At 32.2% G+C, this 13,864-nt stretch overlaps 3 protein-coding genes across 10 annotated transcripts in view; 2 read left to right on the forward strand and 1 right to left on the reverse strand.

Annotated features, from left to right (window-relative positions):
* LOC127806003 (protein LEAD-SENSITIVE 1-like) overlaps positions 1–1,792 on the forward strand; it is a 57,773-nt gene extending 55,981 nt beyond the window's left edge. The window contains exon 4 of one of the 3 annotated variants that reach the window (XM_052342928.1): positions 1,187–1,776. In XM_052342928.1, coding sequence (XP_052198888.1) covers positions 1,187–1,580 — 394 coding nt within the window. In that variant the 3' untranslated portion in view covers positions 1,581–1,776. Of the gene's footprint in view, positions 1–1,186 lie in introns of all 3 variants that reach the window. The other 2 variants (XM_052342925.1, XM_052342930.1) reach the window with 2 other exon arrangements.
* Positions 1–13,864, reverse strand: part of LOC127806002 (phosphatidylinositol N-acetylglucosaminyltransferase subunit A-like) — a 90,912-nt gene that overhangs the window by 60,743 nt on the left and 16,305 nt on the right. The window lies entirely within an intron of this gene.
* The window catches only part of LOC127806004 (protein LEAD-SENSITIVE 1-like), a 72,699-nt gene that overhangs the window by 55,893 nt on the left and 2,942 nt on the right, over positions 1–13,864 (forward strand). The gene's annotated exons all lie outside the window — the stretch shown is intronic.

A 13,864-nucleotide genomic window follows, 5' to 3' on the forward strand; every position in this document is an offset into this window, starting at 1 on the left:
TGACGCTCTCTCTCTCATTCTAACGACAGCGTCAGCCCTACTTGCTTTCTATCTCCTGACACCATCAGCCCTATCACCCTCTCTCTCTCTCTCTCTCTCTCTCTTTTGCTCTCACGACCATCGCCCCTACCCTCCGACCACCCCTCTAATGCGACTGACTCTCTATGTCACTTTCCCTCTCGCAAACAGCATCGCCCCCATCCACCTCTCATTTTCACGACACCATCAACCCCACCCGCCTCTCCCTGTCCGAACACCGTCGCCCCAGCCGTCGGCCACCCTTCTCACAGCCACCATCTGTCTCTATCTCTCTCTCACTTTGATAACACCGTCAACCCCACCCGTCTCTCCATCTCCCAACACAGTTGGCCCCACCACTGTCTCGCTCTCTTTTTCTCACTCGCTCTCATGACTGTCGGCCTCACCATCCGATCATGCCTCTGTCGACCATCGTCTCTCTCTCTCTCTCTCTCTTTTGCTCTGAGGACTATTGCCCCCATTGGTCAGCCATGCCTCTCACAACCACTCTCTCTCTCTCACGATTGTCGCCCCCACCCGTTGCCCAGAAACCCACAAATCTCCAAAACAAAACCCACAACCCCTCATCACCGACAGTTGTGCCCAATGTCTCGCCCACCTGTCGTCCATTGCATCTGCCACCGCTGGCCAACACTCTTGGTATGTAGTACTTTGAGTTTATATATTTGTCTATATCTTCACAGAATAGCATTCTTCTATGGTGATATTTCTCAGTTTTGAGTCCATTTACTACACAAAAAAAGATACAATGGTTTTGGATTAAAGTCGTCGTTAATCTTGGTCCTCCAATATAAATGGATTTTGAAAATAGTTTTGCTGTCATACCAGATAAAATCATGCTTATAGTTGAATAATAGATGTTGAAAGGCGATGTCCAAACATGAATTTGTACCTTGGGCCGTTGGGTTTTATTATTGACAACCAATTTTTTTATGCTAGGAGAAGCATTGTAGTATGTTGCAGGCAATAATTTGTCAAAGTTGGTTGCTCAAGTACATCACTACCTCTTTTAATAGTAATAGATATAGTAATAGTTGGCATTTGCGATCGATAGAAAATTTGTAACACTCTCTTTCTATAGAAACCTTGTTATTATGAATCTTTTTTTCCTTGTGTTATTAATTGGAGTGCAATTTCTAATTCACAGTATTACAAGGATGAGACGAAATGCAAGAGTATGTCACAGCTGTAGACGGCGGGGGCACTACTTTGCGGTATGTCCAACAAAGCGACCATGCCCATCGTGTAAACAAGGCATTGTAAAATGTTTCAAGGTGAACAAAAGGTCCATAAATAAAGGGAGATTGTTCAATATTTGCAGTATTAAGTGTGGATTTTGGAAGTGGGTCGAAGAAGGTGAATCAAGTGGTAGTGCTTCGGCTAAGTCTACGACCAATTTTTCCGTAAAAGAGTTATCTTGCATGTTTCAGACTCAAGCTCAAATATATGAAAAAGATGACGTGGAGATTCCAGTGAACGTAACAGTGCATAAGGGAAAAAGAAGTGTGAACGACCATAGTAAAGGAAAGGGGTTGGCATGATTGTGGTTAACACTTGAGAAATATATTTATATATGCGTATATAGTGGTAATTGAGTAAAACTGTATGTTATGAAAACTCTAATTGGATATGTGTTTGTAGTGGTAAAATTAAAACAAGTATTTATAGAGATATTTCATATATTTCGTAAACTGTATGTCACGAGAATTAAGTTTGTAGTGGTAATTTGATGATTATTTCATAATTTTTTAATTTACCTGCAATATGAAGAAGTTAGGTAAACGGAAGTCCCTTCGGATACCAAAGATTGAGCGGCCAATCAATATATTTTTGCTTCATGCAAAGTTTGTGGACCAAAAGCACGAGAAATTACATGTTTTATTTATTATTTATTTGTAATTGTAAAGAAATAGATATGATATTGTTCTTACATTTTTATATAACTGTTCTTAAAATATAATATTTTTTTTATTCTAGGGGTATTTTTATCACTTCTTAAATTATTCTACTACCAACATGACTAAAAAAAACTAATTTTTTTTAAGCATTTACCAAACACTCCTCCATAGCTTGTTCCAAACTACCTATTTTCTTACTGCTTTCTAAGTTAGCATTTTAATGAATAAAAGAATACATTGCCAATATGACCCTTAAAAGAACACTTTTTACTCTATAGTTATTGGCTGGACATATAAAAGTATTAGAATATCAAGGAAATATGTGAATTATTAATGTTGTTTAGGTTTGTTGTAGGACTCTAACTTTACCTCATTTACATCTTGTTGGACCTATGAGAATCCAAAATTTAGATGGAAAACATTATATTTTTGTCATTATAGATGACTATTCTAGATTCAATTGAAAATGTTTCTTGCTTCAAAAAGGTCAAATGTTTAGACAATTTAAAATCTTTTGATAAAGGTATATATATATATATATATATTTTAAAAAATTAGAAGCAATCATAGGGAGAATTTTGAAATGAATAATTCAAGCACTAATGTGAGAAAAATGGTATTGATCATAATTTTATAGTGTTAGAAGAAAATGAGGTAGTTGAAAAGAAAAATAGATCTTTCCAAGAAATTGTTAGAATTATGCTATATGACAAATCATTTGGTTTAACACCTTATGCTATATATGTTGAATAGGATTTCTATAAAACCTATCCTAAAGAAAACTCCTATGAGTTATATAGCGAAAGGTTATTAAATATTTCATATTTTCATGTTTTTGGTAGTACATATTTTATCCTTAACAATGGTAAAAACTCTTTAAGAAAAATTTGATGCTAATTAAGAATGAGAAAATAATTTTTTTAGAATATTCTACTCAAAGTAAATCATATAAAGTATTTAAAAAACTCTACTGTAGAAGAATCTTTTCTAACTATAGTTGATGATATGAGTGTTGAAGTTCCAATACCTAACGAAGATTGTGATTTAATGTTAATATGTTTAAATGTTTAATAAAGAAAACATAGTCAATGAAGAGAAAGATCAATCATTTTCAAAAAGAAAAATATGTAGAGAAATGATATTATTGGAGATTCTTCCAAAGGTATTAGGATAAGAGCATCAATTGGAAATAAATGACAATTTGCAACCTTCTTATCTCAAATAGAAACATCATAAACAAAAACTTTTATTTCAAAACCTCATTGTCTATATTTCTAAACTTGTCTCTCTGCATTTCAAATCTAAGTTTATCACTTACAAAAAGAGACTATCTTTACACAATTGATACCTCATCGTGCCATTTCAATAACTTGCATTAGGATATAAACGGCATACTTCTGGGATCACTTCAACAAGCAGATCTGCACCCTTTCGATAAACCAGTCTACTTATCACAACTATAACAATTTCATCACGGCTAAGTCGTTCCGGAGCAAGTTTGAACACAGCTCTGTCCACGGCATTTGGCATTACAAAAACCTTTTCTGGCGGCAGCCCTGACCTCAGAACTGTGTTTTCCTTACTTGTATGAGAAACACAAATGGCCCGAGTAACATCTGCTAGAGTAAACTGCAATACTTCGTTCATGTGAATGCTGCCCGCATCAGCAAAACCATAAAGTGAACGATAGGTAAATACAACTTTGTATCCCATCGTCCGTGCATGCATCAAAACTTCATGACAAAGAGTTGAGAAAGCCTGGTGCCCATGCACCAATGATTCTTTTCCCGTTTGAGAATTGTCCTCGTTATTGGAAGTGTCCCATAAATGGTGGGCAGTGTATTCTGCATACCTGGTTTTTGTTTAGTATTATAATGAGAAAACATAAAACAAAATTTTTAAACGGAGACATTTTTGTAGGACTACAATTACGCAACATGTTAATGGCAGGGGAGGTTCTTGTGAATTTACTTATGCCTAATTTATAATGAGGACAACCTCAATATATAAGAGTAAATCTTTAGAGCGAATGGCCCCATGAAAATATTAATGATTCTTTCATGTTGGATTTTCTATTAACATGAATATATAATAATGTTACAATCAACTATGACATGACTTTTGGTGACATTACTTACTGAAAAGAAAAAAAAAATACACTTTTTTGTCACATTAAAATTCGAAAGAAAGTTGTTTCTTCAAACATATATCCAACATTACTAGCCCATGCATGGCATACTAACAGGTCCTTGACATGCTTATTTTAATTTGTTAACATCGATTACCATTGATCTGCAGCTACCTAGGCAATTCTATGAAACTATATCTTATGTATTTGATCTTGAATGATGTCTATATCATTGATAATAAATAAATATTCACGTGAATAAACAGAAATTTTTTTTGCGTTGATTAGAATTGGTGTTTTGACACTGCGACTAATTATTACATACAATCACAGTAGAGAATTGGGCTAAGATGGAGTTGGGACACACTCCAATTCTTAAGTCAATAAAGATAAAACAGGATAATAATGAGAAATTGGGGAAGAGTGGTGGGGGAGAGATAGCAAGCAAGCCTATGTAAGAAAATAAAAAGTTGGTAAGCTATCGGGTGTGTGTTATATATTCTAGTGATGATCTAGCCTTAATTAATAAGAGTTGTGATTCCAAGATTTCTCGACATAATCAGTTCTCTCCAACCTCTCGATATGAACGACAACGCCTTCTCCGTCGTCATCGGCGGCACGGTCGATCCTCAAGCCTCTGGCGACTTCAGATTGATCATCGACGCTTCTGCCTCCAAATCAGGCTTCCCGAAATTGAGGTTTCAGAGAAGACGAACACGAAGAGAGCTCCGATATCTCTTGAGTGCGCTTCTTCTTGCCGAGAGAGATAGAGAGAATCAGAGATCTTTAGGCTGCGAATTTAACAGCCAAAGATTTTTGCTTCTATACGCAACATTGTATCGGGGACATTTTTTACAGGGCGGCTGGAGACACGTGTTATGATATGACACGTAGGACGGAGTTGGAGGAGATTCGCAGCTGGCTGTTGACGTGGACGAAGTGGCGGGCTATGATTAGGCGGAGGGTGGAATCTTCTACCAACATGACTAAAAAAAACTAGTTTTTTTAAGCATTTACCAAACACTCATCCATAGCATGTTCCAAACTACCTATTTTCTTACTGCTTTTCTAAGTTAGCATTTTAATGAATAAAAGAATACATTGCCAATATGACCCTTAAAAGAACACTTTTTACTCTATAGTTATTGGCTGGACATATAAAAGTATTAGAATATCAAGGAAATCTGTGAATTATTAATTTTGGTTAGGTTTGTTCTAGGACTCTAATTTACCTCATTTACATCTTGTTGGATGGACCTATGAGAATCCAAAATTTAGATTGAAAACATTATATTTTTGCCATTATAGATGACTATTCTAGATTCAATTGAAAATGTTTCTTGCTTCAAAAAGGTCAAATGTTTAGACAATTTGAAATCTTTTGATAAAGGTATATATATATATATATATATTTTAAAAAATTAGAAACAATCATGGGGAGAATTTTGAAATGAACAATTCAAGCACTATTGTGAGAAAAATGGTATTGATCATAATTTTCTAATGTTAAAAGAAAATGAGGTAGTTGAAAAGAAAAAAATAGATCTTTACAAGAAATGGTTAGAATTATGTTATATGACAAAAATCATTTGGTTTAAGCCATTAACACCTTATGCTATATATTGAATAGGATTTCTATAAAGCTTATCCTAAAGAAAACCCCTATGAGTTATATAGAGAAAGGAAACTAAGGGTGCGTTCTCTTTGCTTTTCAATTTTCAGTTTTGAGTTTTAAATTCATTTTCAGTTTTTTATTTTGATACTCTATTTTTAGAAAATTGAAAACGTATTTTCTTTGTCATTTTGAAAAACTATTTTTCAAAATAGAAAATTAGAAAACGCGTTCTCTTTGAAATTTTGAAAATATTTTTTCAATGATATTTTATTCAATAAATTTGATTATTAAGTAAATTATAAATATTTAATGTTAATATATTATTAAAAAATATATACTTTTTAAAGTTAATGAATTTTATAATATTTTTTCCCTTTACAATAATAAAATATGAATAAATAAATATGTTTTGAGTTTTGAGTTTGTTTTGGATGAAAACACTCAAAACAACTTTTTGTTGTTTTGAGTTTTCTTTACAATTTTTTTTTTTTGTTTTCAAAAATGTATTTTTAAAAATAACAAAGAGAATGCGTTTTCATTATTTTAGAAAATTGAAAACTAAAAATAACTTGAAAACAGTAAACATAACGCAACCTAAATATTTTATATTTTCATATTTTTGGTAGTGCATACTTTATCCTTAACAATGGTAAAAACTCTTTAAGAAAAATTTGATACTAAAGAGTGAGGAAATAATTTTTTTAGAATATTCTACTCAAAGTAAATCATATAAAGTATTTAAAAAACTCTACTGTAGAAGAATCTTTTCTAACTATAGTTGATGATATAAGTGTTGAAGTTCCAATACCTAATGAAGATTGTGATTTAATGTTAATATGCTTAAATGTTTAATGAAGAAAACATAGTCAATGAAGAGAAAGATCAATCATTTTCAAAAAGAAAAATATGTAGAGAAATGATATTATTGGAGATCCTTCCAAATATATTAGGACAAGAGCATCAATTGGAAATGAATGACAATTTGCAATCTTCTTATCTCAAATAGAAATATCATAAACAAAAAGTTCTATTTCAAAATCTCATTGTCTATATTTCAAAACTTGTCTCTCTGAATTTCAAATCTAGGTTTATCACTTACAAAAAGAGATTATCTTTACACAATTGATAGCTCATCGTGCCATTTCAATAACTCACATTAGAATTGGTGTTTTGACACTGCGACTAATTATTACATACAATCACAGTAGAGAATTGGGCTAAGATGGAGTTGGGACACACTCCAATTCTTAAGTCAATAAAGATAAAACAGGATAATAATGAGAAATTGGGGGAGAGTGGTGGGGGAGAGATAGCAAGCAAGCCTATGTAAGAAAAGAAAAAGTTGGTAAGCTATCGGGTGTGTGTTATATATTCTAGTGATGATCTAGCCTTAATTAATAAGAGTTGTGATTCCAAGATTCCTCGACATAGTCAATTCTCTCCAACCTCTCGATATGAACGACAACGCCTTCTTCGTCGTCACCGGCGGCACGGTCGATCCCCAAGCCTCTGGCGGCTTCAGATTGATCATCGACGCTTTCGCCTCCAAATCAGGCTTCCCAAAATTGAGGTTTCAGAGAAGACGAACACGAAGAGAGCTCCGATATCTCTCGAGTGCGCTTCTTCTTGCCGAGAGAGATAAAGAGAATCGGAGATGTTTAGGCTGCGAATTTAACGGCCAAAGATTTTTGCTTCTATACGCAACATTGTATCGTGGACATTTTTTACGGGGCGGCTGGAGACACGTGTTATGATATGACATGTAGGACGGAGTTGGAGGAGATTCGCGGCTCGCTGTTGACGTGGATGAAGTGGCGGGCTATGATTAGGCGGATGGTGGAATCTTCTGGAAGCGGATGAAGATGCTGGAGTTTGCGAGAAGGGGGTCTGCTTGCGCGTGCCACTGTGCTTATGTGGCTGGGCGCACGTACGGGTCACTACGTGTAATTTTTTTTTTAAATTAATCTCACCTCTTTTAGATTTTGATCAAAATATTGATCACAAATCGAGATAACTAATATTTATTTTTTTAACTCTTTCTCACTCTCTTATTTATATTTTTTATATATTTTAAATAAAATTTTAAAATAATAATTTTAGTAATTAAAATATAAAATTTTCAAGTGATTATATATTAAAATCAAAAATTATATTTTTTAATTATTAAAAAAAGTACAATAAACTAATTAATCTATTTAAATATTATTAATTAATCATTTATATAGCGTGTTACTTACAAATATCTTCATACACATATTAATATTTTATTATATAATAAAAATTTAAATAATAATTTTTAATAATTAAAATAACAAATATTCTTAAACATGTCCACCGGTTAGGCTATATATTTTAGGAGTTTTAATATATATAAGAGGTGGTGGTGTTGGAGGAATAACATGATATTGGCAGCTAGTTAGCGGCTGGCAATTGGCGAAACAATCACCATGCATTAGGGGTGTTTGGGGTGATTTGGCTGGTCTCAAGTCATTTTTAATATATCAAATTATATATGTAATTTTTTTATTATTTTAAATCATGCAATTTAATTTGATCAACGTAAATTGCACCAAATTACACTATATTTTGCGGTATGGTTTGACGTCGTTTTCACATTTTGTCCAAAACATGCCATAACTATTTAAACACCAAGCATAACTAATTAAAGTCATGCAATTCAAAGTAAAATAAGTTATAATCCAATCAAAATATAAATTTAAAAGTTCAAAGTTAACAACACGACCATATATCCGTAACATAAAAATAATACAAGAAACAACAATATAATTCATGGTCAAGCAAGCATGGGTTAATTACACCAATAATCACTAAACTTTACATTCTGTTATTATTTGGTCATTGAACTTTGAAATGTTATATGTTAGTCATTGATATTTCAAAATTATTATTATTTAGTCACTGAACTTTAAAATATATCATACTAGTCATTAATATTTTAAAATCGTTTCTTACCCGTCACTCATTAGTTACTAAACTTTAAGTTTACGACTTATGGATGAGAAACAATTTTAAAATATTAGTGACTAATAAATAATATTTTAAAGTTCAATGACTAAACAGTAACAGTTTTGAAATATTAATAATTAACATGTAATATTTCAAAATTCAGTGACCAAATAGTAACAGAATGCAAAATTAAGTGATTATTGGTGTAATTAACCTAGCAAACATGCTATAACTTTAACTTCATCACTAATCAAGGTTTACAATATTTATTTTCATAATGGACTTATTTGCAATATTAAGGGAAACAAATAAAGTTAGAAAATTAAAATGTTAGGGTTTTATTTTTTTAATTTTTATATATTGTGGTGCGGTGTAGGTAGTTTGGTTAATTTTTTTTTTTTTATCAAACCGCACAATTTATGAATTTCTCAAACCGTTCTCCCAAAAAAATCATGCAATGTAGTCTGTTTTTATAGTTTAACAATTTTTTTAAACACCCCTATCATACATGCATGGCATGGACTCCATTTCCATTATTGAATCATTTTCATTGGCCAAATGCATTTTTCATTTAAATACTTAAAAATTTTATTATTTCTATTGTGATTACATACATCGACAAATTTATTGAGGATGATAAATTAAGTATAGTCCATAGATATAATTAAAATAATAAAAAATTTAAGTATCTAAATAAAAAAAATGGATGCAAATTCAAGTAATTAAAATATGTATTTTACCCCATTTTATTCCATTATTACTACAAACTAATTAAGTCCTCAAAATATTACTTAAACATTCAAATTTGATATTTCTAAAGATATTTTTTATTAATATTTTGGATTGTATATTATATTAATATAAATATACATGACATCGTTACATATATTAATAAATATTCTAAATTTAAGTATTCAAATACCATTTATAATTGTACCGCATGAATATATCAAGTCTTAATCAACTCAAATAATACATATACACATACATGCATGCCACTCATGTCATATTAGCTAAGTATAAAATAGGTAGTTAACCACATGACATGGGTAGCTCAAATAAGTTCTAATTAAATGCTATTTTTTTTTTAAAGTATGCTTTATTATTGGCATTCTCAGTCATCCTATCCCTAGAGTTACAATGAAGAGGTAAATTAAGAAATGTGTCCAAATGATCAGGATGGTAGCCCTCAACACCACTAATATCACTTATAAGGTCCTTCCTCAGAAGGAAGCATTCTACTTTTCTTAGGAATCGAACCCACACTAGAAATCTCCAAACAAGCTTTCAGCCTACTTTTTTACTACTTGGCTATGCCCTTAGGGCTAAACGTTATTTCTTAATCTCATTATCAACTTTTTTAGGTGGAGTTTTACCCAATTTATGTGTACGGATGGATATACATGGATTAATAAAGGACTTATTGGATATATATATATATATATATGGACTGGTAAAATTGTGAACCCACCATTGCTGTCCTTATGCATGGTGTCACCATGGAGGTCACTCTCAGTCTCAGCTGCTTGCTTAGGGGTGTGTCCCATCCCATACATCTCTGCAAATAAACACCCATTTTGGAGAGATATGGTAATATAAAAGAAATATGATATTACCTTAATATAATACAATGGCGTAATCGCACAATTATAATGAATGGGCTTAAGCTGTTGGGTCTGTGGGTAGAAGTTTGATATGGGCTTAAGCTGAAAGCCCATTCATCGGCCTTTGGGCTCATGCCTTTGCAGTCACTGAACATCAAAGAATAATCAAATTATTATAATTTAATTTTTTTATTAAGGAACTTTATTAACTTAAAACTTTATATATATTGGTCTAAAATTGACATATTAAAGGAGTCAATAATACCTCTTTCTACTGGTCTTACTCACTTAATTTTTCTTTTAAACACACAAATATAGGAGTTGACAATATTTTTGTTAAACTGAAATAATTGAATCGAATTAGTTAAACTTCTTAGTTCGATTTAATTCAAGTTGTAGGTCGGTTTGATTCGATTTTTAAGTTTGACAATTTTGATTAGGTTCAATCTCCACATTAAAATAATTAAAATAATTAAATCAATTAAAATATCAAAAATTATGTCATTTTTGTACTTTGTTATTTCAATTTTTTCGATTCGTTCAGATATTTTGATTTTTGATTTTTTTTTAATTTTTTTGATTTATTTAATCAATATGGTTCAATTTTTTACATAAATTCAATCTACTTGATTTTAGCAATTCGATTGATTGGGTAGCTGATCCATCAAATGCTCATCCTTACACAAATACATAACTAACAAATATATTAATAGGCAAAAAAATAAAATGTAATAAAAGAAAAATAAATAAATTAAAAAATAAATTATATTTCAGCAACTTATAATGTGTACTTCACATATTTAAATTATATTCAACTCTTATATTTAAAGAATTTCTCTCTTTTTTTTTTATTCTTAAATCTCTACCAATCTATCTCTTTTTTGATCGACAGTGACAAAAGTAATAATGACAAAAGCAACATGATTCTCTCCTTATGCATCTCTTTTTTGATCGATAACGATAAAAACAATAATAACAAAAGCAACACGATTCTCTTTCTATCTATGTTCTACGGAAATAAAAACGGGAAACGTTTTTAATAGAAAACGAAAACATGAAAACGGACATTTTTCTAAAAAAATGGCATAAATAGACTCTAAAAGCGGAATAAGAAACGTTTCTGAAACGTTTCGAAAATGAAGAAACGACATTTATAAGGTGTTTCCGTGCAACATAACTTTCTATGACTCAATTGAATTTATCCTCTCTTTTACTTTTAGAATAAACTCAAAACACATGAGTTCATAAGTTCATTCTTTCTTTTTCTCTCTTTTTAAAAAGTTAAGTGACTGTGGTTGATTAATGATTATTAATTATTTTAATCAAAAAAGTGACAAAAGAAAAAAAAAAGTAAAGTAGTTATTTTATCTCTTCATTTAATTTATCATAATAGATTAAAAAAATAAAATATAAAAAATATTTCAGATAAAAATATTTTTTATTATATTTATTAAATTTATCTAATAATTCATTAAAAAAAAGTCATATAACTTTTTATCTAGAATTGTTTAAATAAATTAAACTCTTTCTTATTCAAATAAATTTATTTAGAAACTTATATATAAGAAAAAAATAACTCATGTCTCTCAATATATTTTAAAAAATTTAATAAATAATTTGATAAAAATATTAAAATATTTCACAAATCTTATCTTAATTGTTTAATATTTTACTTATAAAATATTATAATCTTAACAAATGATAGTTAATTAAATCTCTAAGTATGTTTTAATTAAACACGAAAACGAATGGGGAAATCAAATAAATGGAAGCAGAGTGGACGAGAAGAGCCTCAAACCCGGAGATCACATCTACTCCTGGAGGACCGCCTATATCTACGCCCATCATGGTCACTTCTTTCTGTTTCTCTTGACTTGCTTCTCTTCTCTGGTTCAATCTCTTGATCTTTGTATTGTTATTGTTTGTGACATTTCTGATTATTTGGGAATAAATTTTGTGTCGTTGACATCAAAGTGAAATGCAGTGATCAAAGAGGCTTGCTGGATCTCTCAGTTCTCTTTCTGTATTGCTTTTGCAGGAGAGCCCTTCAGTCTCCATCCATCATTGCGGCATTTGTTAAAAAATATGCATCTTTGCAATTGAAAATTCAAATCCTCGGTGCTACCATGTTTGTAATAAATTTTGATCGTTACCCACATGAAATCCTGTAATCTTGGACGTCTAGGATAGAATGCATAAGAAGAGGGCAATAGGGTTTAATTGTTTTAAATGCTTGCCTTCTTGTTAGCAATCAGAGCGCACATTCACATAGTTAAATAAAAAAGAATCTTGGACCCTTGCAATCCCATTGACTGTGAGCTTGAGGCAGCATAATTCTACTGATTTCATGATTGTTTGTGTCATTTGATGAGGAGCAACTTGTGGGTTCTTGCCCTTGGTATTCCTAGACTAATTTTTTTATCTCCATGGTCACTCTGGATGTATGAACTTTGAATGATCTGTTCCAAAAGATTTGAGGGTTGATTTCTTTGTCATCTCCAGGGGTGTGCGTTTGTGTTGTATTCATTGTTTACCTAATTTTTGTCCTTACAGGAATCTATGTTGGAGATGATAAAGTCATCCATTTTACCAGACGGGGCCAGGAAGCAGGAACAGGAACCGTGCTGGATCGCCTTGTGATGAGCTCGTTACCAGCCCCAGCTCTGGTATGCTGCTCTACCTGTAGCCCGCCGGAAGAGGGTCATCATGGGGTTGTCTCCTCATGCCTGAACTGTTTCCTCGCCGGAGGTGGTCTCTACCGTTACGAGTATGCTGTCTCACGCGCTCTCTTTCTCGCGAGTGTGCGTGGTGGAACTTGCACTCTTGCTGCTTCAGATCCAGATGACATTGTGGTCCATCGTGCAAACCACCTCCTTAACAATGGCTTTGGGCGCTATGACACATTCAAGAACAACTGTGAAGACTTTGCCATCTACTGCAAGACAGGGTTACTTGTTCTGGATGAAAGAACAATGGGGCAGAGTGGGCAAGCTGATTCATTGGTGAGTGGGCTGAGTGCAGTTGTTTGTTCTGCTCCATTAAGGCTTTTCACCACCACCAATGTCTATACGATAGGGGCTGCAGCATTCAAAGTCTACTGTGAAAGCCGGATTGCTGCCGACATTGGCATGAGAAGGGATGTGGCTAAGGTCTCTGTCGAGGACTTGACAACAAGGCTAGCAGCAGATGCACTACAGATTACTGAAGCGAGTGTCCCGGATTTGCTACCTCAAGCCAGATAGCCTGGCTGCTGTATTGCATCGATAACTATTATCTGTTTGCGTTATTTAGTACTAGGATGGGTTTTGGAATGTTCTAGTTCTATAAAGTTTGTGGGATGGGGTTGCAGACCTTTTTTCTTCTATGAATTAGCCTACGCATGAGTTCCAAAATTGACATGTTAAAAGAGTCGATAATACCACTTCTGTAGCTTTTACTTAATTTTTCTTTTAAACATAGAATAAGTAATATTTTGATTAAATTGAAATAATTGAATCGAATTGATCGAAATTGATGATTCAGTTCAATTTAAATTGTAGATCGATTTGGTTCGATTTTTAAGTTTAACAATTTTTTTTATTTCGATTGAGTTCGATCTCGAATTAAAAGAAAA

The sequence above is a fragment of the Diospyros lotus genome, chromosome 7 (genome assembly GCF_014633365.1).
Source record: "Diospyros lotus cultivar Yz01 chromosome 7, ASM1463336v1, whole genome shotgun sequence".
Taxonomy (NCBI): domain Eukaryota; kingdom Viridiplantae; phylum Streptophyta; class Magnoliopsida; order Ericales; family Ebenaceae; genus Diospyros; species Diospyros lotus.